Source organism: Diadema antillarum, unplaced genomic scaffold, assembly GCF_040938485.1.
Source record: "Diadema antillarum isolate AM-2024a unplaced genomic scaffold, OU_Dant_1.0 scf00000217, whole genome shotgun sequence".
NCBI lineage: Eukaryota > Metazoa > Echinodermata > Echinoidea > Diadematoida > Diadematidae > Diadema > Diadema antillarum.
This window is the reverse complement of record NW_027271106.1, coordinates 159,776-184,148: the sequence shown is the minus strand read 5'-3', so window position 1 is coordinate 184,148 and position 24,373 is coordinate 159,776. Positions and strand designations below refer to the sequence as shown.

The following is a 24,373-nucleotide window of genomic DNA, read 5'->3' as shown; positions in this document are numbered from 1 at the left end:
CTGTAGGGTAGGTTGCCGCAAGGGGTCAGGGATACGCCAATTGAATTTGAGGTGCACACGGGTTTTTGATGTAGGTTTTTTCCCCGCTCAGTCTCTTTCTTTCCCTCTCTTCTTTCTCTCAATAAGAAATTATCTCAGTACGAGGCCTTCTTCGTCGGGAGTAGGACCACGGAGAAGCGATATGTGATGTTACAAAGCGTTATGAATGGTTTTATATATTTGAAAGGAAATGTCGTGTGTGGTTGTATGTGTGTGTGTCTATTTGTCTGTCTGTGGACTTATCTGTCTTTTCTGTCTGTCTGTCTGTCTACGTAGATTCCAGAATGATGTTGTGTTTGGGTATGAACAGCGTACAGAGTATATTTAATAGAAAAGTGTGTGTTAAATATTTGGATGGATGAATATATAAATCCTTATTACTTATGTCATGTTCAGTATGTTTTAAATAAAAGGTTGTTGGTGTAAAGAACTTAGAATGAATGAGTGTATATCAGGCCCGTGAGGTGAAGTGTAAAACCCTTTCTGCGTGACACTGATGGTGTGAGTGATAACTCGTGTGAGAAATTCTCTTTATCAACTTTAAACGATACTGGGTAATTGAAGAACAAGGAACAGATCCTTTGCGTCATTTGGTTGAATCAGACTTGGTATATTATGTTTTTTTTTCCTCCTTGTCCCATCAGGTTTCCGTCATAAAAACCACAAACTCTGTAAACGCAGATTTTGATCAAACACGTCGGTCAGTTTCTACCTGTCGATAAGAATCGTGAGGTATAAGATAGCGCTCCCTCTTCCGACGAGCGAGCTCTCGTGGTACTCGCATACAGGGCTCGATCCCGAGGGGAGAACTCGTACCAGGAAGGTGTCTCTTTCCCCCTCCCTGGTCGTACCCTGGAATAGCTACTGCCTTCCACTTTATTTCTGCGAAGACATGTCTCGTTTTGTACTGTAATGCATGGGCATACTGTGACGTCAGTGTTGACGTCACCTTCACACCAGCAGTAGACGGCCCTTACAACTCTTGAAGCACACTACAACGTGATGTATTATTAGCGCGTGTATTGAGTTTTCATACGGTGTAGTTTGAGAAAACGACATGAAAAGAAAATGCTATGTACTTTTGGAAAACTTGACGAGAATTATCTAGTCACTCATAAAACAAGCTATGTTGCAACAGAAGAAAACAAAACACATGTTTTGTTTAAAATAGTAATTCATTTCTTTGTGATAGAGCGATATACCGTAACAGGCTTTGTTTTCTTCCAATGTAAACATACTCACTAGTACAGAAGAATTGCATCCTTATTTTCATCCCCAAAGATAGCAATTTGATGTTGTAATCGGCGTGTTTAAATAATTTCGTTCAATAGCTACTCGGTATTCACTTTTTCTTTTCGTCATGCATGTTGTTTTTTCAATCTGGAAAATGCATGAAAGGGGAAGAGAATACTGTAACGTTGCGATAGGTGAGCGGAGACTGTTTGACAAACAATAGTTCTTGGTTTCCATGTTTGTATGTTACATACTTGCGAGTGTTTTTTTTCAAAGTTTTCTTTTTCTTCATTGAATTCAGTTTTTTAAGATTATAAAACAGCAACCATATTTTGCCTTGCTATTTACAATCGGAATGATATGATTCACCGTCAAATTTCAATTTCAATTTCAATTTATTTTCGTATTTCTCGATGGAAAATACATGGTATATAACAAAATATAATACAGAATGTCTTGAGTCTTGATGGAGTAATCCCTATAGCAGCTGCAAGCACAGCTAGACTGTGCTTGGATATATACATGAAGAAATAGGAATACGAAAGTAATACATAACGGTCGATGTGTCATTTTCAATCAAAGTAAAAGATGCGAAGAGAAATACGATGGAACCTACTAAAAAGCAAAGCTTGTTGAGTGTAGGTCCCAACAAAAGCCTAGTAAGGGGAACAGGATGAGGAGCACGGGTACAATTAAGACCAAAAGTAAGGATAAACAAAAGAGAATGACTATTACTCGGGGCTCAGAAGATTCTTCTCACATGCATTTATGTGTGTGATAAAATGAGAACAAGTAACCACATGCTGCACACTATAGCAGTTGCTCTCATAGCAATTTAGACATGGGAGTGATAATGACGTGAATACTTAAGTACTATTAGGGTTTAAACATTCCGGCTTCCATAGACACGGGGAAAGATTTGAAAAATGGAGAACATGAATCAATTGCAATTCCTATATGTGATATACCAGCCAGTTGCAATGATGCATAAAAGAAAGGAAAGAAAGAAAGGAGGGGAAACTATGCGACACGACCAAGGTCTTACTAGAAGTGGAAGGAAAAACACCGATGGGAAGGAATTTGAGAGAGCATGCAACTAAAATGTATATGCATGAGTCTGTTCACATGGCAACAACCGAGTAGTATAACAGAGCAGCCATCAGCATAATAAAAAGGAATTTTAGTGCACTTGTGTGTTGTAGCTATTCAATACATGCTGTCTGAGTTTACGCTTAAAGGATGATAATGACAAACAGCTTTTAACCTCTGTTGGGAGATCATTCCAATATTTAGGACCTGTATACATAATTGTGTTTTTAGCGAAAACTGTTCGAGTTCGTGGAAGGTGATAAGCGTCACTCTGGCGAGTTGGATAGTGGTGGACAGAATTGTTTCTTATGAACATCTGTAAAAAGACACCAGGAAGATCTTTTGAGGAAAGTTTATACATAAAAATACCTAAATTATAACCAAACAAATCTATCAGTTTTAAAATCTTATTTTTCTGAAATAAGGCGTTAGTGTGGGATTAATACCCAGCATGGTTAATAATTCTGATCGCTCGCTTTTGAAGAAGAAAAAGTGAATCCAGTAAGTATTTAGATGCGTTACCCCACGCAAGAATTCCATAATCGAAATGAAATAAATGAAATAAAAATGAAATAAATGAAATAAATGAAATCGGATATGCTAACGAAGCGACTGTTTATCACAATTTTTTTTTTTACTTCAGAATATATACCACAGTATATTGACCTATTTGTAGGTCATCTTTTTCAAAAGGTGAATTCCCATGGACAAGCGAGTCAAAATAAGAAAAAGAAAATGACCTCGTCTGAGAAAATAACAAATAGGACAATCGGCGCCGCACTCTTCTGGGAGAACTGTGGTTCCTGTTTGTATGACTGGGAATAACAAGATATTTTGCGCTGCATGCCCCCACGTTCCTACTGTGTAGATTGTGTGTGTATTTGAGCATCGATGACCCCCATCTCTATCACTGCAATTCATATTCTTATTTGGTTCTTGTTATTTTACTATTGTTACCTCCATTAATAGTGCTATATCCAATTATAATATTGTGTTTCTACGACCACCATAGGGACTGCTACTTTTCTTACTACTGTTTCTTCTTCTACTTATACTACTATAGTGCTTCTACTACTTATCTCACAACTTCTACTCTACTACTACTACTACTGCTACTGCTACTTCTACTACTACTACTACTACTACTACTACTACTACTACTACTACATGTACCACTACTACTACTTCTACTACTACTACTACTACTTCTACTACAGCGATGCAGCAATGAAGGAAATATATTTACTGCTGGAATACGATAATCGACAATTGTCTATTGAGATATTCAGATCAGTAATTTTCATGTTTTCCTCTCTCTCTCTCTCCTTGTTTCTTACCGCCGTATCTGCAGTGTCGAACTGGATACGCTGGGGATGGCTACGCTTGCGGACTCGACAGCGATCTTGATGGTCGACCCGACATCGATCTCGACTGCTCTGGAATGGGTGACTACGTTCACTGTGTGAAGGTAAGGGCTATCCATTGTCGGTGACCGTCATTTTCTCCTCATGTCGTTACGGTGCGGAAAAAGGTTTGAGATCTCAGAACTCCACCTTTTATATACACTCTAACAGGGGACTTGGGATGTAAATCGATATCAAGAAACGCTGCTGCAATTCATATTTAGAAAAATGATTTTAGTTAAATGTGTATGATATTGATGAAGAGCGAATGCTCTAATTCTTGCTTCCATTTCGTTTATTCCCACTGCAGTTACATGTATTATGTTATAATACTTTCCCTCTCCTTCTCCCTTTCTCTCTCTCTCTCTCTCACTCTCTCTAAGGCATGAAATATAACCAGACTCTAAATTCAGGACTACAAATCATGAAATATCACCCACATTTTGCAGGTCTCCAGACCCGCATGACTGATTACATTCTACTCTTTCTTTCTCGACATTCTAGGACAACTGCATAAGCGTGCCAAACAGCGGTCAAGAGGACAATGATGGGGACGGAGAGGGAGACGCTTGCGATGATGATGACGACGACGACGGCATCATTGACGAGAGGGTAAGGTCACAGTTTGAATCAGATTGGACCAATTCACTTATACTCAGTCTTATGATCGTTCATTTTTCTGCGTCTTCTGAGTGCATGCAAAAGATCTCAAGGAATACATTAGACGTAAATGTAAAACTGTATGTACAGCTTCGAGGAATAGTAAGTACACACCTCGTTGCTGCCGGTGAGCATGTTTTACACGGCAATATATTGACGCCCCGGCTTCAGAATGAAATGACTTCTCAGGAGTCAATGTACTAATTCTTGTCAGGGAGTAATAATTGCTTTGCTGAGTGGGAGCCAGAAACCAAGTTATCCTACTCATGAAGACTCAACAAGCTATCACATTAAGCTATCAATTTTCTATTTCTCCTCGAAATGAAACTCGTTTACCTCCCATCGTCACTCTGTCCCCGTCATTCCGCAGGACAACTGTCCGCTGGTGGCAAACCGCTGGCAAGAGGATCAGGACGGCGATCTCGTCGGCAACGCCTGTGACAACTGCCCTCGACATGCCAACAAGCGGCAGGAAAATGTTGACGGTGACGAATATGGTGACGAATGCGACGACGACATCGACGACGACGGTAAGTGACGCCTGAGGTCACCGGAGATTACCCTTGTCATGTGTTGCTCTCATAGACAGCTAATCATCGTAAACACTTGCTGATATATCGTTCAGAGAAGTCGTGGCCCTTCGCCAAAAATCAATGAATGGATGATGTAGCTTATTTCCGCTCATTAGTGAGACACTGTTTGTTCCAGACGAGGTTACAGTGAGGACCTCTGGTTTTATTTTTTTTGTGTGTGTAACTGTTTGCGCGCACTTTGTCAACTCGCTTCCCTTGTTATTGGCAAAGGTTGTGGACGTGATTTGAGAGATTTTTAAAACCAGAGAGCAAAACATGAGTTTGTTGCACTTTCCCTTCCCTTCCTTCCCTTAATTCTTATCATGATCATTTTTTATGCCTCCGCCGAAGAGTGCCGGAGGCATTATTTTTTTCATACTTCTTTTTCATCTGTTGACGACTTTCTGACATGCAGGCTGGGACAACATGATGGACAACTGCCCCAAGCACGCCAACGCAAACCAGGACGATAGCGATACCGATAACTTTGGCGATGTGTGCGATAACTGTCCCTTCGACTTCAACCCCTTCCAGGTACGTGTGAGGGCGTGGCTAGACCATGCCGTCGTCTGAGTGGACAAAAGGGCTATGACGTCATGGAAGTCTCTAACAATATTTCAACTTCTTACCTGGTCCATTAAGAGTGACAAAACATCTATGATCGTTATTCAATGGAATAGTAAGGAGGAAACAGGGTTATAATCGTGGCGCATACGCAAGTCTAACTTTATGACTTGTAGAATTAAACTTATGAATTATTGTGTCTCTTTTTCGGTTTGAGAGCATTTCTATCGATTTCAGTGACAAACTTATTTAAGTCTATTTGCAATTCATCATTTGCACTACGCTGGAGTGGGGAGTAATTTGTGGGTGACACGACATTTGAATCGTTCAGATCAAATGGAAAACAGCCAATGCGATTTACTCCCTATAGCCGTTATTTTCACCACATTCCAAAATGTCGTATGACAATATCGCATGCTCGTCTCTTATTCTCGTAACTGCCAATGAATATGCCAAGCTGTTTGTTTCTGCCTCTTTTTGGTAGTAAGGTGTATTTCCTGTATTTAGAGACAGGAAGAAAGAGAGAGGGGATGGGGGGATTAATGAGATCCAAAACCATGCCATGAATAACACACACCCATACAGAAAATTAAAATAATGATCCAATTCACCAATTCAGTGTCAATATATTTAGTAGTTTTTCAATCAGAATCAGATCTTCAAGCGAATTATTACACCAGTATGCCTTAAACAAACCCGTCCGTTTTCTCTGATGTAGATCGACACCGATGACGATAATGTGGGTGACGAATGCGACACCGACATCGACGAGGACGGCGACGGTCACCAGGACAACCTAGACAACTGCCCTGGCATCCCCAATGCCAGCCAGAAAGACCATGACAACGATGGCTTAGGTTAGTGAATTGAGGAGAACGTAATCATCAGCAATTATGACTACTATAACAAAATAATGTTCTACTGTGTTAATTTTGTGCAGAGCAAAAATGCAAAGACGTTTTCAACACATAAAACGCACTGTATGTGTTTGATAGGCCTACATGATCTGCAGATGATTGAAAATCAGGGCGCGATTGGAGAACCGACAGGAAAAATTTTGGCCCTTCGTTGCCAATCAAACATGACTTCCCATACTGGGGCCACTATACGAGTGACTTCTATTCCTTGTACGGGATGGTATTTAAGAACACATTAATATATAATATCGACAAATTCTGATCAGAGTCAGGGAGAAAATGTGTTTTCGAAGAAATAGTGGAAGTAATGCCATTCTATTCAGGTTCACTAAACAAACGTTTAGGACACGAATGACACAAAACTTGTGAACTTTACAATTTTTGTGGCAGTGAAGTGGCCGTGGCACCTATTTGAGGCATCCACGTTATAGTTGCATGACACAATGTCGTTTAAAAGGCCAGAATATTCAGAAAGAGGTGTTACTTTTTACTAGGCTGTTTCTCACTTCTTTCTTTGAATGAAATGTTCTCTTATATAATCATCGCGCCATGCACAAAAGTGATGCTGAGGAGGAGTACATGGATAAGGATAATTTTCATTGCTGTACATGGACACTGACCCTACAAACCTGGACAAGAATTCTTTATGGGGTGAAGGGTTTTCTAAAGATTTATCTTGAAATGTAAAACAAAGTACCAATGTTGAGCAACTGAGCCTATACCGCAAGTGCGATATTGTCCGATAGATCTTTCACATCTAGCTTATCTGGGGTTACTTGCCAGGGTTTTCCCCCTGATGATTTCATAGAAAATAGATGTTGCCCATCGAAATAGGTTATCAGCCAAGGGAAGTTATGATAACAATGCCACTTATCATCGAAATCAACCCCTTTGTTTAAGCAGGCCAGTTTCTAATTTGTCACAAAAGCTAGCTCTGGGGGAATTTGTCTTCGCATCTCGTAAAGTTATCATAAATGCTCACGCTCCCCAAATATTAGTTCTGGTTGTTACCGCTCTGGGATTTCTCTTCCATGCTCATGCTCTTTCTCTTCCTCCTATTCATCGTGTAATTGCAGCTGAATTGCTCTCAAGATGCCATCCCTTACTCCTACCCCCCCCCCCCCCCCCATCCCGCTGTAAATCCAACAAGCACTGAAGCCCTCTTCCTAACCATTTCCCGGCAGATTGCATTAAGAGTAAGGCGCCCTTTGGGAGTTTAGGGCCTCTGAACTTATCACACGCTTGAATCTATCGGAGAAACGGGGAGGAAATTTGCGCAATTTAGGATTCTTTCCGAGCCTCTAGCGAAATAGAAGATAAAGGGAGAGGGGAAATTAGTTGGCAGAGACCCAGACATACATGCCCGAATCAATATCTCGTGCCTTGGCTGAGCTCTCTCTCCTTTTTTTTCCCAACGCTAGAGTTAACTTCCCGCTGAAGTTTTCATGTTGTCAAGAGGAAATTGTCCCTCTTATCCAATCACAACGGTGCGAAACACTGATGGCAACATCGCAGAAATATTCCCCGATGTCATATCAAATCACGGTTTCGCATCCTGCACGTGCAATTTTTAGACAATAGTGGACTTCCACCATCCCTCTCTCAATCTCCCTTCCCCGAACGTATCCTGATGTCAAACAATAACATCTGTGATCCACAAAGAGAGTGAGTTGTGTGTCATTGACCAAAACGCAAATCTGCAAGGACTATATAACACGTGGAGATTTTTCATCAGATGGCCACGTGTTGCGCAATTGTCCTTTCCACTGCATGTTGGGAAATTGCTGGTTTTTCAGCTCTTTCAGCGCATTAAACCAAACATGTACAGTCGTAGAATCACACGAGTCATAAAACAGGCACATACTAAGTCTTAATGTAACATATAGCATGGAACTAGTATGAGTGATAGTTCTGCTTTTTAAGTAGTACTTGTACCCCTGCCTGCGAAATATTAAGACATTTTGTCACTTTCGTCTGTCTTCACACTGTTCAGGTGATGCATGCGATCCCGACGATGACAACGACGGCGTGCTCGACCGCGATGATAACTGCAGACTTATCTTCAACCCAAGTCAGAATGACACCGATGGTACGTCTATTTGTCCGTGATAACGTGCCCCACGGGCTAGGCCATGGGCTGGGCAGCAGCCTTCAGGAATGACACATTTCACCACAGATAATGACCGTTTCTTACGAGAAGTTATTTTTTTTTTAGACACATGTTTGCAGGAACAATACAAAACAAAACCAAAAAGTCATCCAATTTCAAGATCTGCCCATGTTTTCATTCTTTCGTAAAGTTACCGAATGAAGATTGAGGTGTCTGACTTGTAACAGATTAAAATTATAGCGATGATTGATTGTGGTTGTCAGGATGATAATGATTATATATACTGATTCCATGAAAAACATAATGATCGTGATGATGATGATGATAAATGGTAATGATGATAATAATTGTGATATACGTGACTATTGCTGTTATTATCATTGTCATAAACATTATTGTCACTGTCATGATAATTTGAAAATTATTTCACCCGATGTCGATCGCAGAGAACGGTCGGGGCGATGCGTGCGAGGCCGACTTCGATGGCGACGGTTACTCGGACATCATGGACGCCTGCCCGGAGAACGCCATGATCCAGCGTACCGATCTCTCCGCCTTCCAGATGGTGCCCATGGACCCGTCAGGAGCCTCGCAGCTGGAGCCCAACTGGATGGTGCGCAACCACGGTCTGGAGCTGGTACAGACCATCAACAGCGATCCTGGTCTAGCTGTAGGTTAGTGTCAATCCATGGTCTAACAAATCCCTACCAAGGCCACGCCCTGGTGTCTACTCTTTCAGTGATCACTATTCGTTAATCTTATGTTGCGTTTGAGTATGATTCTCTTCTCATTATTACACACCATATTAATTATCTTGCCTTCACGGTCATACAGTATCCTTCATTTGCGTAGATTTGGCAGAGTTTGTTTGATTGTTTGTTTTTTTGTTTGTTTGTTGTTTTTGCAAGGCGTCCTTATAAGTTGAAATTGAAATTGAAATTGAAATTGAAACCACAAGTGTTTGTATTCATGAGCAGAAGGAGACTCTCCAGCGACTTGACGATGGATTTATTATGCTAGTACGTACCCTTGACACTAACTCTTTCCCCGTCAATTATAATTTTGTGATGAGTTTATAGAATATAAGCCAGCTAATAAGATTTGCTTCTCAGTCTCCCCCCCCCTCAAAAAAAAGTACTACCCGTGAAACTAATAGTCACACAGGCTATACGTGTCTTCTTAGTTAAACGAATTTCTTTCCTTTCCTGAATCCAAGGGTATGACGAGTTCGAGAGTGTTCAGTTCAGTGGTACCTTCTACGTGAACACCGCCAAGGACGACGACTACGCCGGCTTCATCTTCGGCTACCAGTCCAACCACCGATTCTACGCCGTCATGTGGAAGCAGGTGACGCAGAGATACTGGCAGCCCAAACCCAGCCCGGCCGAAGCCACGGCTGGCCTACAGCTCAAGGTCGGTATCGCGCATTGTGTGAGCTTTCTATTAAAGTGCGGAAGAAGAGTATTTGCCTAATCATGCGGATACAGCTGTCGAATATAAATTTGATAACAATGATCATAAACAAAAAGTGTTCACCAAATTTAGAATTTAGTCTATTAACACTAATATTGAATACCCCGTCAGACATTAGTCACAAGATTCTTAGAGAATCGAAATTTATGATTGCAAACTTTTCTCACATTTAGAAACACATAAAAAGAACATGTCATTTGACGTGCGCACTAGATGATGTAACAGAATTGTTTTGAATTTTGAATTTTGCATTGCTGTGTGAAAATGACAAAAAGTTAACACAAAACCTTGGCTTATGAGCAATGTTTAGTAAATTAATCTGCAGTTGCTCACGATTAAAATTACGTACAGTTGTTAGTTGATGACGACTACATGTCATTGCGTTGACGTTGGGCTAGCTGCACCCATGAATAAATGTGTCGTTACCACTGCAGTGATGTGGACCTGAAAGAAGTATCTATTTTCCATCTTTTCTTTGTCGCCTCCACAGCTGATCAACTCTACAACTGGTCCCGGTGAATACTTGAGAAATGCTATGTGGCACACTGGTGACACAGAAGACCAGGTGAGAACGAAAAAAGAAGAAGAACTCCTGCAATGTTATGCCTTGATCATAATGGAAGATCAATATGAAAATAAACAGATTATCATAGAAGTAGATTCTATGTGTTCCAAACTGAGAGTCAGATTAAAGAAAACTTTTTATTTATGGAATGGGTGTAGATGCCATGCCCATATGATTATGATGCTATCCTAAAAACGAACACAGTAAATTGATGATTGGATAATATATTTTGACAAAGGTAACGATGCTTGTTCAACACTATCAAGCAACGAAGAATACGGCAGTGGTCAGTGCCTGTGAAAGAACACGTCCAGAACAGCCTTGAATCCCGTATACGACCTTGACATTTCTACACATGAGGAAACTCCCGCACCCCTCCATGGCAACGAAACAAAAAAGTTACGAGAAAGCGATCGTGGCTATATTTGGAAACTATTCCCAAGTCGCTCATTTAATATTCCCCCGTGTTCTCGGCCCCTAGAGGGCGTTTTAGTGGCGCAGACCGTGCATGGCATGTTCATGCCGTACTCCCCTGAGCATTGAAATCGGATGTACAGTGAGTCACCGCTAGACTTTTTGCCATGTCACCGTCCCACCTCCCCCTCCCCACCTCAATGCCCCTTGCCCTTTCTCCAGTACTGACACTTTTTTTTCTTCAGCTCCCCTCCCCCACCCCAAAGTCAGCCCGCTGCACTTTTATTCCAGCATACTCCACCCAAAGGATTCTTGATCGGAAACCGAAACAGTTTGCGAAGATCTCAAAATTTGAGCCTAACTCAATTTCCGCTGGAGCTAAAAAAAGAAACTAGCATACCTCTCCTTAAGGAAGAGTGTCGAGCAAGAAAAAGAAGAATGTGAAAGGGATGAAAAAGAGAGAATCAACTTCGATGGAGAAGACGTTTCTGAACTATTAATAGAATACGATAAAGTGATTGTAAAACGTCGTTCGTAACTTAGTAACTTCTGTAAGCAGTCGGACTCCTACGAGAGTAATTTCATTAATCCGAGTTTATCACTTCGACAAACTGTGATTCTTTCCTGCTCTTTGATGACCCAAGCTTATAGTCGATGATGATTAAAGGGGTAAAGTTCTATGATTATCAGGTCATTATTATGATCATTAATTAATCAGGAGCTTTTGGCTTACCAGATTAATCCTTAATGCCGTTAACTACGATTAATTTCTTGCATTTCAAATTAACCAAAATGAAACTTTAACAAAGAGCTTTTATTTTGCATCCATGGCGGCATTAGATGTCAGATGAATATTAATAAAAATCAGATGTGACGTCATTTAAGACTGTGGAAGGAAAGGGAAGAGACGAGTACTAGCCCTAGTAGCCACAAGTCGTCTCGGGAGTAGTTTATAATTGTCCTCTATGAGGGGAGGATAAAAGCTGATATTTTGAAATAACGACGTCAGGATATTGCGGCAAAAATGTTGTGATAACTAACCTTTTCTATCTCTGTCCCATTTTTGTTTTGTGTGTGTGCGTGTGTGTGTGTCTTTCTCCCCCCCCCCCCGTCCTTTCTCTCTGACTCTCTTGGGTTTTGTCCCTTTTTTGTTCTTTTTTTTTCACTCTTATTTTTCAATATGATGGTATGAAAATCTTTAAAAGAGAGTAAAAGAAAGTGGACTCGATACGTTTTGCACTGTCTTAAATTTGATTCGATCGATTCGATCAAGGTGTCATTGATCGGTTTAGTTCAATCAAAGAGTAATGATAATGAACCACAAAACGTACAAATGTGTTGAACAGAAAAAAAGAAGAAGAAAGAATATTGATCTTAAGAACTAGGAATGAATGATTAACAAATGAACAACGTTATACAAAACGATTATTCACTAGGTATGTGGATGGATAGATGGATAGATATTAAATAAAATGGAGAGATGAGTGAATGGGAAGGCTTGGTCGTGTCTTAACCCAGACAAATGCCACATATCAAATACTTGCATAGAGCTGAATACTGCGTGGACTTAACCACTTGACGCGTTGTAGAATTTTGAGGTGTTTTGGAGAAAAAAAAGGTTCTTCATTTGAGAGAAGGATAGTATAAAGAACGGGAGGTTGGTCCCGTGCCAATGAACGATGTCCGGTACTGTTTCCATCCCGGAGGTGTCGGGGTGATGAATGCTTCTAACCCGCCCATGACTGACGCCAGCCGAAAAACCCTATGATGAGAAGCAGGCGTTACAGATTCCCGCCAGACCGTGGGTGATGCCTCCCACTGGTGATCGGGAGGAAGAGAGGGAGCAAAAGCCTTTTATCCGTAATTTATTGTCACACTCTTCCTTAATGACCTGAACGAAGCCCAGTCATAGAAATATTAAACATTGAGACGTGAACTCCACGGTAATTACCCTGGTTCTTACCTAGAGTTCATGGAAACCTCTGTTGGGAAAAGTATTTTGCCGATGATATGAATTATCGACACAGATAATCAGACAACGGACAGTTTCGCATGTTTAAGCGTTTGTATGGACAAGGAGTAACTAAGTACGAGCAGTAAACAAGATGAAAAGATTACAGCGCTGTTGGGAGTTTAGAATTTTAAGGTTTCTGTCGTCCAGTATAGTGTTATCGTATGACATATCAATTATCAGGAAATCTTTCATGTCCATCATCGTCCTTGATGGCTTTGATAGTATCATGATTAATTTTTGTGTTTGTGTTTGTTTGTTTGTTTTTCCCCATAGGTAAAACTGATTTGGAGCGATCCTAATAAGATCGGATGGAAAGACTTTACCGCCTACAGGTGGACAGTGACGCATAGACCCAGCGATGGTTTCATCCAGTGAGTATTAGCCCAGCCCTTTCGGGGGAAAGTACCTAAACTACTTACCCCTCCTTGTCCTAGTCCTCCTCCCCTCTCCCCCGAAAAAAAAAAATCTGCAATCACTCATTTACATGATTATTTGAAAAAGATAAAAAGCAAGAAAGCAATAATGACGTACATGTATAACAATTAGAATGGAAACACACATATATACAATTAACACACACACTCACGCACACACACTCACACAAACGTGTTCCGTTTAAAGTCCAACGATTTCCGCACCTTTTAAAACTGTATTATGATAATCTAAGGAATTTCGCAGTTCACGAGCGTTTAGATGCAGCACACATTTACGCAGAGCACGAAATTAGCAAAACATTCCCATTATACCACATCGATGGAATAAATAAATCAGTAATAGAATTTAGTTTATTTATTATGAAATATTCAAGACTATATTCATAACGAATTTTTAGTAACGAATCTTTTAGTAATACGTGAACAAATCTTGTGGTGGTCAAAGAGATACCACCGGAGCGACAGACTAATTTCACCTATCCTGGTTTGTGAGCTTATTTCTAAGGGGAGGTTTTTTGAGGGGGAGAATCAGATCTCTTTGTTCAAAGCATCATAGTTCAATTAGAAGAAATTTCCTTTCCCCCTCTGGCCGGATCGGCCTCAAAATAGGGTGCCGCCGTGACGACAGTCTCGTGCACAAAGACACGGAGAAAGCGGGTCACTCCTCGCACCCTGTCCCGCTCCCTTCCGCTGACCCTCAGGTCGGTGGATGCCCGAAGGTTTTTGTTATATATGTGGCATCAGTGATGCTGCTGGCAGACAATGAGCTACAAATGAAAGAGGACAGGAAGTGCCGAAAGGGGCGGGAGAGGACGAACACTTCTTAGGGATGCAACATTACCGAGTTTCCTTTCTATCCTTATTTTAACCTATGTGTCTCAAAAGTGTTAACACTCTCTCTCTCTTTTTCTTTTTTCTTTTTTTTTTTTTTTTTGGGGGGGGGGATGGGATTGCCAGCTCTCCAACTTTCACCAGATTTTGTCTGAAAAAAGTTATATAGTACTTGATATATATCGGGATAGCCATGCTTATACCACTCGCATGAACTACATTGTACCGTGAAAAATTAGCACAGAAAAATGGATTTGCTCTTCATAAGTCACTTTGCTCTTTATTTTTATCGATGATGTATTTTGGTTTTAGTCTTTCAGTCACCACCTAGAATTAATCAAGGGTTAACGACATACATTTTTTTTTCAGGCAAGGCCAGAATTGGATGTTTAAGTATGCACAATGTAGACATGCCTTACACATGACCAGAGATTCCAAACTGTTGCGCTCCCATTTCTAGTTTACGCATGTCATTGATTCAGTACTACCACCAATCTTTGTTGGCGCCCTCATATCAAGTTATGCCAAATTGGAAGCAGGTTTGATCTCTTTTTCAATCATAACTCCTGTAGAAGGCACTATCTCATTAACAATTAAACATTGATGAATTAGGCCTTTTTATCGTGAGGTTAGTAGACAATACCCGAATTTTATGGGAAATGACGTCATATTCCTGGAACAGTTGCAATTGTCGCTGATACTAATCGTCATCTTGACAAAGAATATGCTTCTAATGAACAGCGTCTTGTTTTTGGTTAACCCGCGTCTTACCTCAACCCCTTCCCCCTTCATTGAGACTTTTCTACTCGTGTATTAATTATATTTGAGTCTTGGAACCCGGTGATGACCAAAATGGTTGTCGAAGAACAAAGTCGTGCAATCATCATCATCATCCACACACTACAGCCTTATGCACATTGTAAAGGAACAGGAATTCAGAGAACAAGACTACGAAATCATGACATGCTTACATTCCCACGTGATAACTTGAGAACCATCTTTCTTTCCCCGGTAACCAAGGAAACGTTCACCTTATCTTCCGCAGGGTGACAGCATGGGAAGGTAGCAGCGTGCTGGCCGACTCCGGTCCCCTCTACGACTCGACGTTACGAGGCGGGCGACTAGGACTCTACTGCTTCTCACAAGAAATGGTCTTCTTCTCGGATATGGAATACAAATGCTTATCAGGTCAGTTGTGGTATGGTATTGTGCCATTTCTCTTCCTCTCGTATTGGTGAAGGATGGCATAGAGGGCGGTATGATAGCACGGTTATTGACTGGACTTCTAACAAAATTGGCCAGGGTGGTTGTCGTGTTCAAATAGCATCTTGCGAAATAGATGTTAGACCTACAAATTGGGTTATCATGTGTTTGTACCTAACACTTAATAAGAGGCATTGCAATAGGCCTGATTACAGAGCACCGGTAGCACACAAAACGAAGTGTGTGGAGGATCGCTGTGAAATGAAATGACTATTAGTAATAATTCGTCCTTTTCCGTGCCTTCCTTGACATCAACTTTTGTACAACCGTAATCCTTTCTAATCCGACGCAAAAGAGGATTTTTCATCAGAATTCTCTTTTATGGATTGAATTTATTTTTCACACTACTGTTGGGCGAGAGAAAGATAGAAATATAAATCATGTATGAAAATCTGAAATATATTCCATGAAAAATAGCCTGGGCTACACCATGTGTTTTGTTACTTCGCCATTACCTGTATCGAGACCCTGTAAAGCCCTGTGAGAAGTTGGTGAGGATTTCAAAATCTTGTATAGAATGGGTAAATGAAGAACATGGTAATTAAATGCTGGAAGGTGGCTCAACGAACAGTGTTGATTCACATGTCATCCTAGCCATACATTGAGTCAAGTATGGGCTACCCAAATAATTATTGGTGAACAGAATACTCGTAAAAATGGCACAAAACAATGGGCAAATCATCATTTCAATTGGAAAAAACATGTAATGGCTGACGTTGTAAGGTATCTACAGTAGTTTACGTGACAGTGTAAAATAAAGGACAATACATTTCTTAAAGACCATAAAACTGAAGAAGCTCACTTAAAATTCATTTTCTTTTGTATCTATTTCAGATTTTTAGGCCAAACAGACTTCACGAAGCAACTGCAGGAGAGAAAGAAAAAAACAAAACTACAAAACAGGACTTCCGCTTGAATGACAACAACATAAATTCACAACCCGTGGGCGTGAACACTTCTGCAACCTGCCTTTCTGCCTTTCTCGATAATGATCGCATTTCTGAGCGGTCATTTCAGCGACTCTTGCGTGATAATGTATTCAATGTCGAAGACACTAGTTCAGCTCTCGAACAGGACGACGCACTCGCTGCACGGAAACACGCGTCGATCTCGCCCGGATGGCGCCGGAACGGTGAGAAATTAATTTGATGGACGCAAATCAATCTACAATGGTGCCATCAACGTTGGTTATTAGAAAGTTATAGCCGAGACCTTTTACTTGTCGCTGCAGAAAGAACTAAACCACAAAGAAGACTAGATGTGTAACGAAGGCATGTCGACTGCGGAAGGTGCGAGAGAATGACGACTTGTAGACACACTGAAGTCTGCGAGAAGCATTCTCACGATGGTTAATTAGAGGGATTCTCTCCGCTGAATATGAAGCGCGAATCTGTAACAGCTGCAAAACAACATGAACGAGAAGCGATGATATTGGAATCAGTGCAGTGTGAATGTGTACTGTGTATATTGCGTGTTAAAACTTTGATTGAATTCTGCGGAATCGACGCATGTTTGGGCGAAGAATGGACGAGAGCCTACCCCGCTGCTACGTTACGAGCCGTAACAAATAGGCCACCCTCAACAAGGCCGCCACATTCGGTTAAACACGGTTGAACTCGTATGAATGAAATACTCAGCATTTCTCATGGTGTTTTTGCCTGGGTTTCGCGGCGAAGAAGTGATGTAATTGTACACTTTTCACAAAACTATATTCAAATCTGTCATCGTATTGGTGTATTTTACTTGTGTACAGAGTAATTATGCATGACCTTATCAACATTTACGTTCTGCTAAATTAACTTGAGCTTCCCTCAAATATTGTGCATTGTCTAAGTGACATCAAAATTTCTGTTGCCGATAGAAATATGACATGATTAAAAATGATGTGGAAATTTTGATTTCAAAGAGTTTTTTTCTTTTAAGTTTGGAAAGATTACAAAAAAAGGCTGTGAAACGCATTTTAACGAGATAAACATAATCATAGCGGTATGTACGTGTTCTTGTTCATCTATTTATGATGTATGTAAAACGAAAAATGTAAAGTAAAGAAAGGCAACTGACTTTATGCAATGATGAAATGTCTTCTGTGTATTTTGTGTGTGCCAAATGCGTATGTGGTTTGTGAATGTGGTTTATGCACGCATGCGCCGTTGCTGTTGTAGCTCGTAGATTGCTTATTTGTACTCATTTTGTAAAGTTATTAAATATTGAACAATACTGTGGCAGAAATGATTATATCGTTTGTAATTTATAAGGATTGTTCCTTAATATCTTAATCATATAATGTCCGTTCTAATATAATCATATCTAAATGCAAGCTCATGGCCTAGAATTTTTCGTTATCGAGAACTTACAATTCATTTGCTTTTTGTCAGTCAGGATTTTAATCGGATGTATAATAGAAGTTTAAAACGTTCATCGAGAATGCAACATATTGTATGTCATCACGAATCAGAGGCATAACAAATATTATGTACGTATATCTATTAACATATGACATGCAAATATATCTTCAATTATCATCTGCAATGAAGAAGGAAATGTGGAGCGTAATGTGAGGTATTAACAAAAGAAATAGTGCAAAACATCTGTACATAATATCGTATAGGACATCGTGTGCATATTCTGAAAGCAATCCATGGAGGGATTTTATGGGGCAAACGATCAAGTTCCAACAGCTTGTGTCCAATACGGCAGCATTTTATTACTGTATGAGGGATGGTACAACATTAGGAGCATGAGAGTCAAAGAAAGTCAGACCATGCCTTCAGGTTTGTTTCCTTTGATGACAAAATAGTACTTTAAACCCCAAAAGGAGACTTATGGAAGAGAAAATGCCATTCATGTCCGAGAATTGCCCAAATTCTCACACAGCGATCAATCAGATTTAAAAAAAAATCTTTTCTCGATTTTCTCGATTTATTATGTTGCGAATCATCTCCAAAATGTGCTCTCCACTTGACAAAAGGTACAAACTGTTATAAATGTGTTTGCATGTCAGGTATTAAAGCATATACTATTTTTAGCATTTTAGAATCGAAGTTCATATATATATTTATATCATTCTGATTCGAAAGACTCTTTACAAGGAGCATTGTGCTCTAACTGGATTAACGAATATTGTCTAGATAAGTACGTGCTCCAGAATGGAGAAAAACAAATCTTAAAGTAACACACACACTAATGATGTACGTTCCGCGGCACTTTGACTATTCTCTTTCATTGAACCGCAAACAGTGTACTTTGTCTCTCTTTGAATCATTGTATAATGTTGTCCACTTGAAAAGAGAGTAAATGACTATCGAAAATCTAATAAATATTTACCTCGGTAAGTTTTTAAGACAGTACTCGTGCAGTGTTCCAATATTATCGTCTTTTACCCATGTCCCAGTTATGCCACGCGCTTAAAAGACAAAAATAAATTCATGGCCAGTTAAAAGTAAGTCTGAAAAGACAGAGTAAAAATTGTTCAAGTACAACAGCGAAAATTTGATCTAAAACTGATAAAAATGAGGGAAGTTATGAAATTGTGAAGTTTCCCCAATTTTCACAACAGTTCATGAACGGTCGATATGAATATGCAAACACTGAGTTGATGATGTCATTGTGAGGTGATGAGATCATGAGCTCATTCATTTGCATAGCCTATTCATATCAACTGTTCGAGAACTGTTTCGCAAAAAGTGAATCTTTCAAGTTTCATACCTTCCTTTATACTTTTTATCCGATTTTTACCCAATTTTTACTGCTGTGCCTGTGCAATTTACTAATTGTTACCTGGTCCGGAATTCCTATTTAAAGCTGGAGGAAAGGAAGAAAATTAGAGTGTAAAAGTGAAAGGAAGAATGGTAAGAGAGAAAGAAATAGAAAGAAGGGTGAGAAGAAAAGAGAATGTATAGGTTCGAAGATGGAGAATAGACCCTCGGAATGAACTTAAGTGTTTCCTGTTTCCTGTGGATGGAAGGGATAATGTAAGAAGGTGATTTAGAGAGAGAGAAAGAGAGCTTGAGATAGAGGGTTACGGGAGGCAAAATATCGGGGAAAATATCGGACAGAGAGAGAGAGAGAGACTGAGACTGAGACAAATAGATGTGCAGCATGTGCACCATAATAAATTATTTATGTGCGAGTTGGGCGTGTGCGCAGGGGTAGCACGAGCAAGTGCAGAGTCAAACCGTGAGTTGGGTGTGTGCAGGCGTGGCATGAGTTGTACTGCAAAAACAAAAACAAAACGAAACAAAAGCAAACTGGCGAACAAAAGATATGTACTAACGATTTTTCTTTGCTGGTTAAAGGGAAACTCGCAAGACCGTGACCTTATCACCTCATTTTGACTGTTGATATGTAGTGGCAACTTACGTAACCGTTTTGGATTTTCAATCTCATGAACTGTCACCACGGATGTCATATTTATGTTCTAACTTATATGTCCGATTCTGGAGAGAGAAAAAAAATCTGACCTTTTTGCTTGTTCGGTTTGATAAAATAATTTAAAATAGCCACATTGAACATGGTAGGGTATTGCACATGAAATGCCACGAGACTACGTATCTCAAAATCTTTACAATTATGCGTGTGAATGTGTGTCTAAGTATACAACATACGGTCGTCACTCGGCCCTCAGAGTGAGACACCATATCAGACGCTGATTAACTCCGGCGCGGGGCGCTGTACACGACGTAGGTATTGGGGTCGCTGCTGCGGTTGAGAGAGACGCCAACACACCGAGAACACAGTTCGTTTGACAGCTTTTTCTCGTTTTATCGAGATTTCGATTCTCACGAGATGAAAATTATCTATTGGTATATCCTATATGTGACCGTGCATCCCAAAATGAACAAAAAGTGGCACACACTGATTTTGCGTGAGGACTGAAAATAAGTGAAATGGGTCAACCTAGCCAATATTGACTTTTTCATATTTTCTAAAAGAGCAAGTCTTCTTTTACATTGTGCTAAAATTTGGGGTCATAAAACGGGCGGGAAAGTGTGTTTTTTAGCAGTTTTTGGTAGAATAGTGTGATTTGGTGTGTCTTTGTAGTCCCTTTTTCATTTCTGAAAAACCTTGTACACACTCTTCACTTTCAACTCTAATAACTTTTGAAAAGATAGTGCTACTGCTTTGAAAGTTGGCATTAATTATGGACAGAATGTGTTAATGAGGCATGCTTAATTTCGGTTTAAACTGATAATCTCTTCATTGTTATTACTCGGGTGGTTTACTTCCTCTTTTTTTTGTCTCATTCATCGCACAGCCAGCACGGCTTGGTAAAGATTAAGCGCTTGAATAGACACTGTACTTCAGACCCTTTTTTCTCAGTTCACACTTTTCCTGAGTTTGTGCTTTCTTTCCAATTATTTAGATAGGTTAGGAGATCGAGTCCATTTGATTTGAATAATACATCATTTTAAAGCTTAAAGTCTGCTCTTTCAGAATATGGTCTTAACTGAAAATTCATGTCTGGCGACTTTTTGTTTGCTTTGTGGTACAGGGTCACATATAGAATATTTTTTTTTAATTGTAGAGTGTTCAGGATTCAAATTGTTCATCAATAATGAAATACAATATCGGATGTGGTCCGATAAAGACATTGCCTAGATCTGAACTACCACTATCTTGTGTCGCTTATCATCATGATTGTGTGTAGAGCATTTCTTGTAATATTTTGATAATTCAATCATTCTATGAAATCATTGCAAGTGCTCCTTCAATAATATTTGGACTAAAAATGTTTTCGCGCAAGTCCGTGCAGCAGCATCAGCGGGTAGTTTCACATGCATCCATGACGATGTTCTTGTGATCAAACCGCGTAAGGGCCTAATACATAATTATGTTTCATAGTATCATTTTGGACTTACCACACATAGTATAGTGACTATGAACGGAGGTCTTTCTTCGATCCCATCGGGTCCACGACAATTACCCCCTGGGCAATTACCCGGACCCTTCCCCTCCTCCTAACCCTAATCCTAATCCCGAACCCAATCCTAACAAAAACCCAAACTCTAGGCCCTAAACCTAACCCCAACCTTAATCTTTTAACTTATCACTAACCAGTATTTAGCCGGGGGTAATTGCCCTTGGGGGGGGGGGGGGGGTAAGTGCCCTGATACCATCCCATCATCCCCGCCGTCACGTGATTATGTGCATCTTGATGAGTGCATTCAAGATGCTTGGACAATGACGATTGTGCATCGTCACTGACAAAAGAGCCGTTTCCCTCATTTCGGTCTTATTTGGCTGAGGCGTCTTTTATAATCTACTTTGAATAAACACCAATTATGGGGAGCAGCAAACCTCAAACCATAACAAGTTTTGTGTCACAACAATTGGTAATGACTAAAGTGGACACTCTCTTGTGGACACGCATGTAATGTCGCTTAAGGGATCGTATAGTTTTGGTTGAGACTTAACGTCAGGTTTTTATCATTTTTTGGTGAGATGGTGAGAAACCTCTTATGAAATATGAAAGAGCATGTAATTCCATGAGGATTTCAACGTTTATTTGATGAAAATTGATTTTGAAATGGCTGAGATATTCAAAACAGAGTGATCCTAATAAAGTGTGGGATCACATTTTATTACGATCGTTTTGTTTTTTGATGTTTCAGCTATTTCAAACCCGATTTTCATCAAATAAACGTTGTATTCCTCTGAAAATCATATGCTCTGTATTATTTCATAAGTATTTTCTTGGTATCTCGCAAAAAAGTTAAAGCCCAATTTTCATCTCCACCAATACTGTACCATCCCTAAGGCACTTTATTTTGTCGTCTACCGTTACTGTCCATGTTTACTCAGAAACAATGTGCAAAAATGGGGAAAATAGATTACAAATCACTATCAACCTGCCAAAATATTTGCTTTCTCTTGTACAGTATACGTGCATTTCACAAATGAAATATCGTGATTGATGATTTCCCAATATACACTACAAATGCACGTACAAAAGTCTTAATTCAAGAGAGTTGTCATTATCATAGAGTCTCCATACCGTCAAGCCTCGGCTTATTTTGGAGACCCTTCTGTTTAAAGGGATGGTACAGTATTGGTGGAGATGAGAATTGGGCCTTTAACTTTTTTGTGAGATACCAAGAAAACACATATGATATAGTGCAGAAATTACCATTTTAAGAGGAATTCAAAGTTTATTTGATGAAAATCGGGTTTTGAATGACTGAAACATCCAAAAACAAAGTAAAACAAAGCGATCGTAATAAAGTGTGGGTCCCACACTTTATTAGAATCGCTCTTTTTTGGATATCTCAGCCATTTCAAAACCAATTTTCATCAAATAAACGTTGAATTCCTCATAGAATTACACGCTCTTTCATATTTTATAAGAAGTTTCTCATTATCTCACCAAAAAATGTTAGAAACCTGAAAATTAGGTCTCAACCAAAACTGTACGATCCCTTTAAGTTCCCTAAGCTGTTTGTATTTGTCTTTTTTTGTGCCAAAAACTATGTGTCGATATACTGTTTGTCATAAATGACTTGTACATAATCATATCTGATGTAACGGAATTAAGCGGAAATAAATCAAATCAAATCAAATCTTCTGCGCATGTAGGTTTTAGATTTCTCAAAGTGCCGGTTTTTTCCTGTTTTGTTTTTAATCCAAGCTGGCTGTGGGCGGTAATTATGAGAACAAAATACGGAAGACACGTATGCTTTAAAAATGCTTTTGTGACGCTTTTGACAGAAACTAATAATTGATATCCGAGCGATAAATCAATGTCCATTTGTAGTAGGTCCATGCTGTCATTGTATAAAGAACCCCAAATCTGCGTAGGTCAACGCCGTGATTAATGGTACACTGAAAAAAGAAATCATATTACTAAAGTGTGTTTTCTCCTTGTGAGCATGTATATAGTGATGCTTCAGTGGTAATAGGGATGCAAGCGATCATTCTGAACATAGACATAGTCCCGTCCCGAATCTACTGCAGCAGTTAAATTAGGTTTAACAGGGTCAGATAAAAGAAAAATTGCCGGTTAATCAAATTCATGAAATTCTTCCGTCGAGATGGTTTCACTGCAACTGATTGACCAACTGCCCTACATCGACGTAAATAAGCACTGAATTGATTAGTGTTTTAGTAGCTCCCATGATAAAAGAACTCATGGGCGTACATACTCGAGCAGGATTCGAACCTATGACCTCCTGATCCCCGGAGAAGAGGCGTCATCTCCACTAGACCACCGAGCTTCCACCCCACAGCAAGTGTAGGTTCTAATCCTTATAGTATGCAGCGGGTACATAATTATGGGTAATTATTCAAATTCATGAAATGCATCCGTCGAGATGTTTTCATTGCATTTCATTGCACTTTTATCATGGCTACTACTAAAACACTGATCAATTCAGTACTTTTTTACGTCGATGTAGGGCAATCTGTCAATCAGTTGCAACGAATGCTGATACTCCATCCTTTTTACTCCGTACTTACTGTGATTTTCTTTCTCCTGTTCATTTCTGTGCGAGCCTCTGGCGGGGCACGAGTGGAAATAATGAAAGGTGAATATATTTTGAGTAGAACGAAGGGGCACAGCTCTGCCCAAATAGGACATTATAGGGCCCCTCACTTCAGTGTCCACAGGGGTGGCGAAACGGCCCCGCCCCTTGTTCTTTTTCATCATATTCTGAGCTCCACCTGAGTAGCCCTGGTGAAAATTGATCTTATGTGAAAAAAGGTCCCATTACAATGGCCAATATTGGTCTTCCGTGAGGAGAACTATCATTTATGCTACTATGCCTTCTCCTTCAATCAGCAGAAATTGTGCAAAGACT

General features: G+C 39.9%; 1 protein-coding gene across 1 annotated transcript in view; it reads left to right on the top strand.

The window, feature by feature from the left end:
* Window positions 1-16,471, top strand: part of LOC139724506 (thrombospondin-1-like) — a 73,247-nt gene extending 56,776 nt beyond the window's left edge. The window contains exons 14-25 of the mRNA XM_071635640.1: window positions 3,713-3,829; window positions 4,269-4,376; window positions 4,795-4,954; window positions 5,412-5,530; window positions 6,279-6,417; window positions 8,471-8,566; window positions 9,034-9,261; window positions 9,804-10,000; window positions 10,551-10,625; window positions 13,327-13,424; window positions 15,364-15,506; window positions 16,416-16,471. Coding sequence (XP_071491741.1) covers window positions 3,713-3,829; window positions 4,269-4,376; window positions 4,795-4,954; window positions 5,412-5,530; window positions 6,279-6,417; window positions 8,471-8,566; window positions 9,034-9,261; window positions 9,804-10,000; window positions 10,551-10,625; window positions 13,327-13,424; window positions 15,364-15,506; window positions 16,416-16,423 — 1,488 coding nt within the window. The 3' untranslated portion in view covers window positions 16,424-16,471. The remainder of the gene's footprint in view (window positions 1-3,712; window positions 3,830-4,268; window positions 4,377-4,794; window positions 4,955-5,411; window positions 5,531-6,278; window positions 6,418-8,470; window positions 8,567-9,033; window positions 9,262-9,803; window positions 10,001-10,550; window positions 10,626-13,326; window positions 13,425-15,363; window positions 15,507-16,415) is intronic.
* The last annotated feature ends 7,902 nt before the right edge of the window (window positions 16,472-24,373 follow it).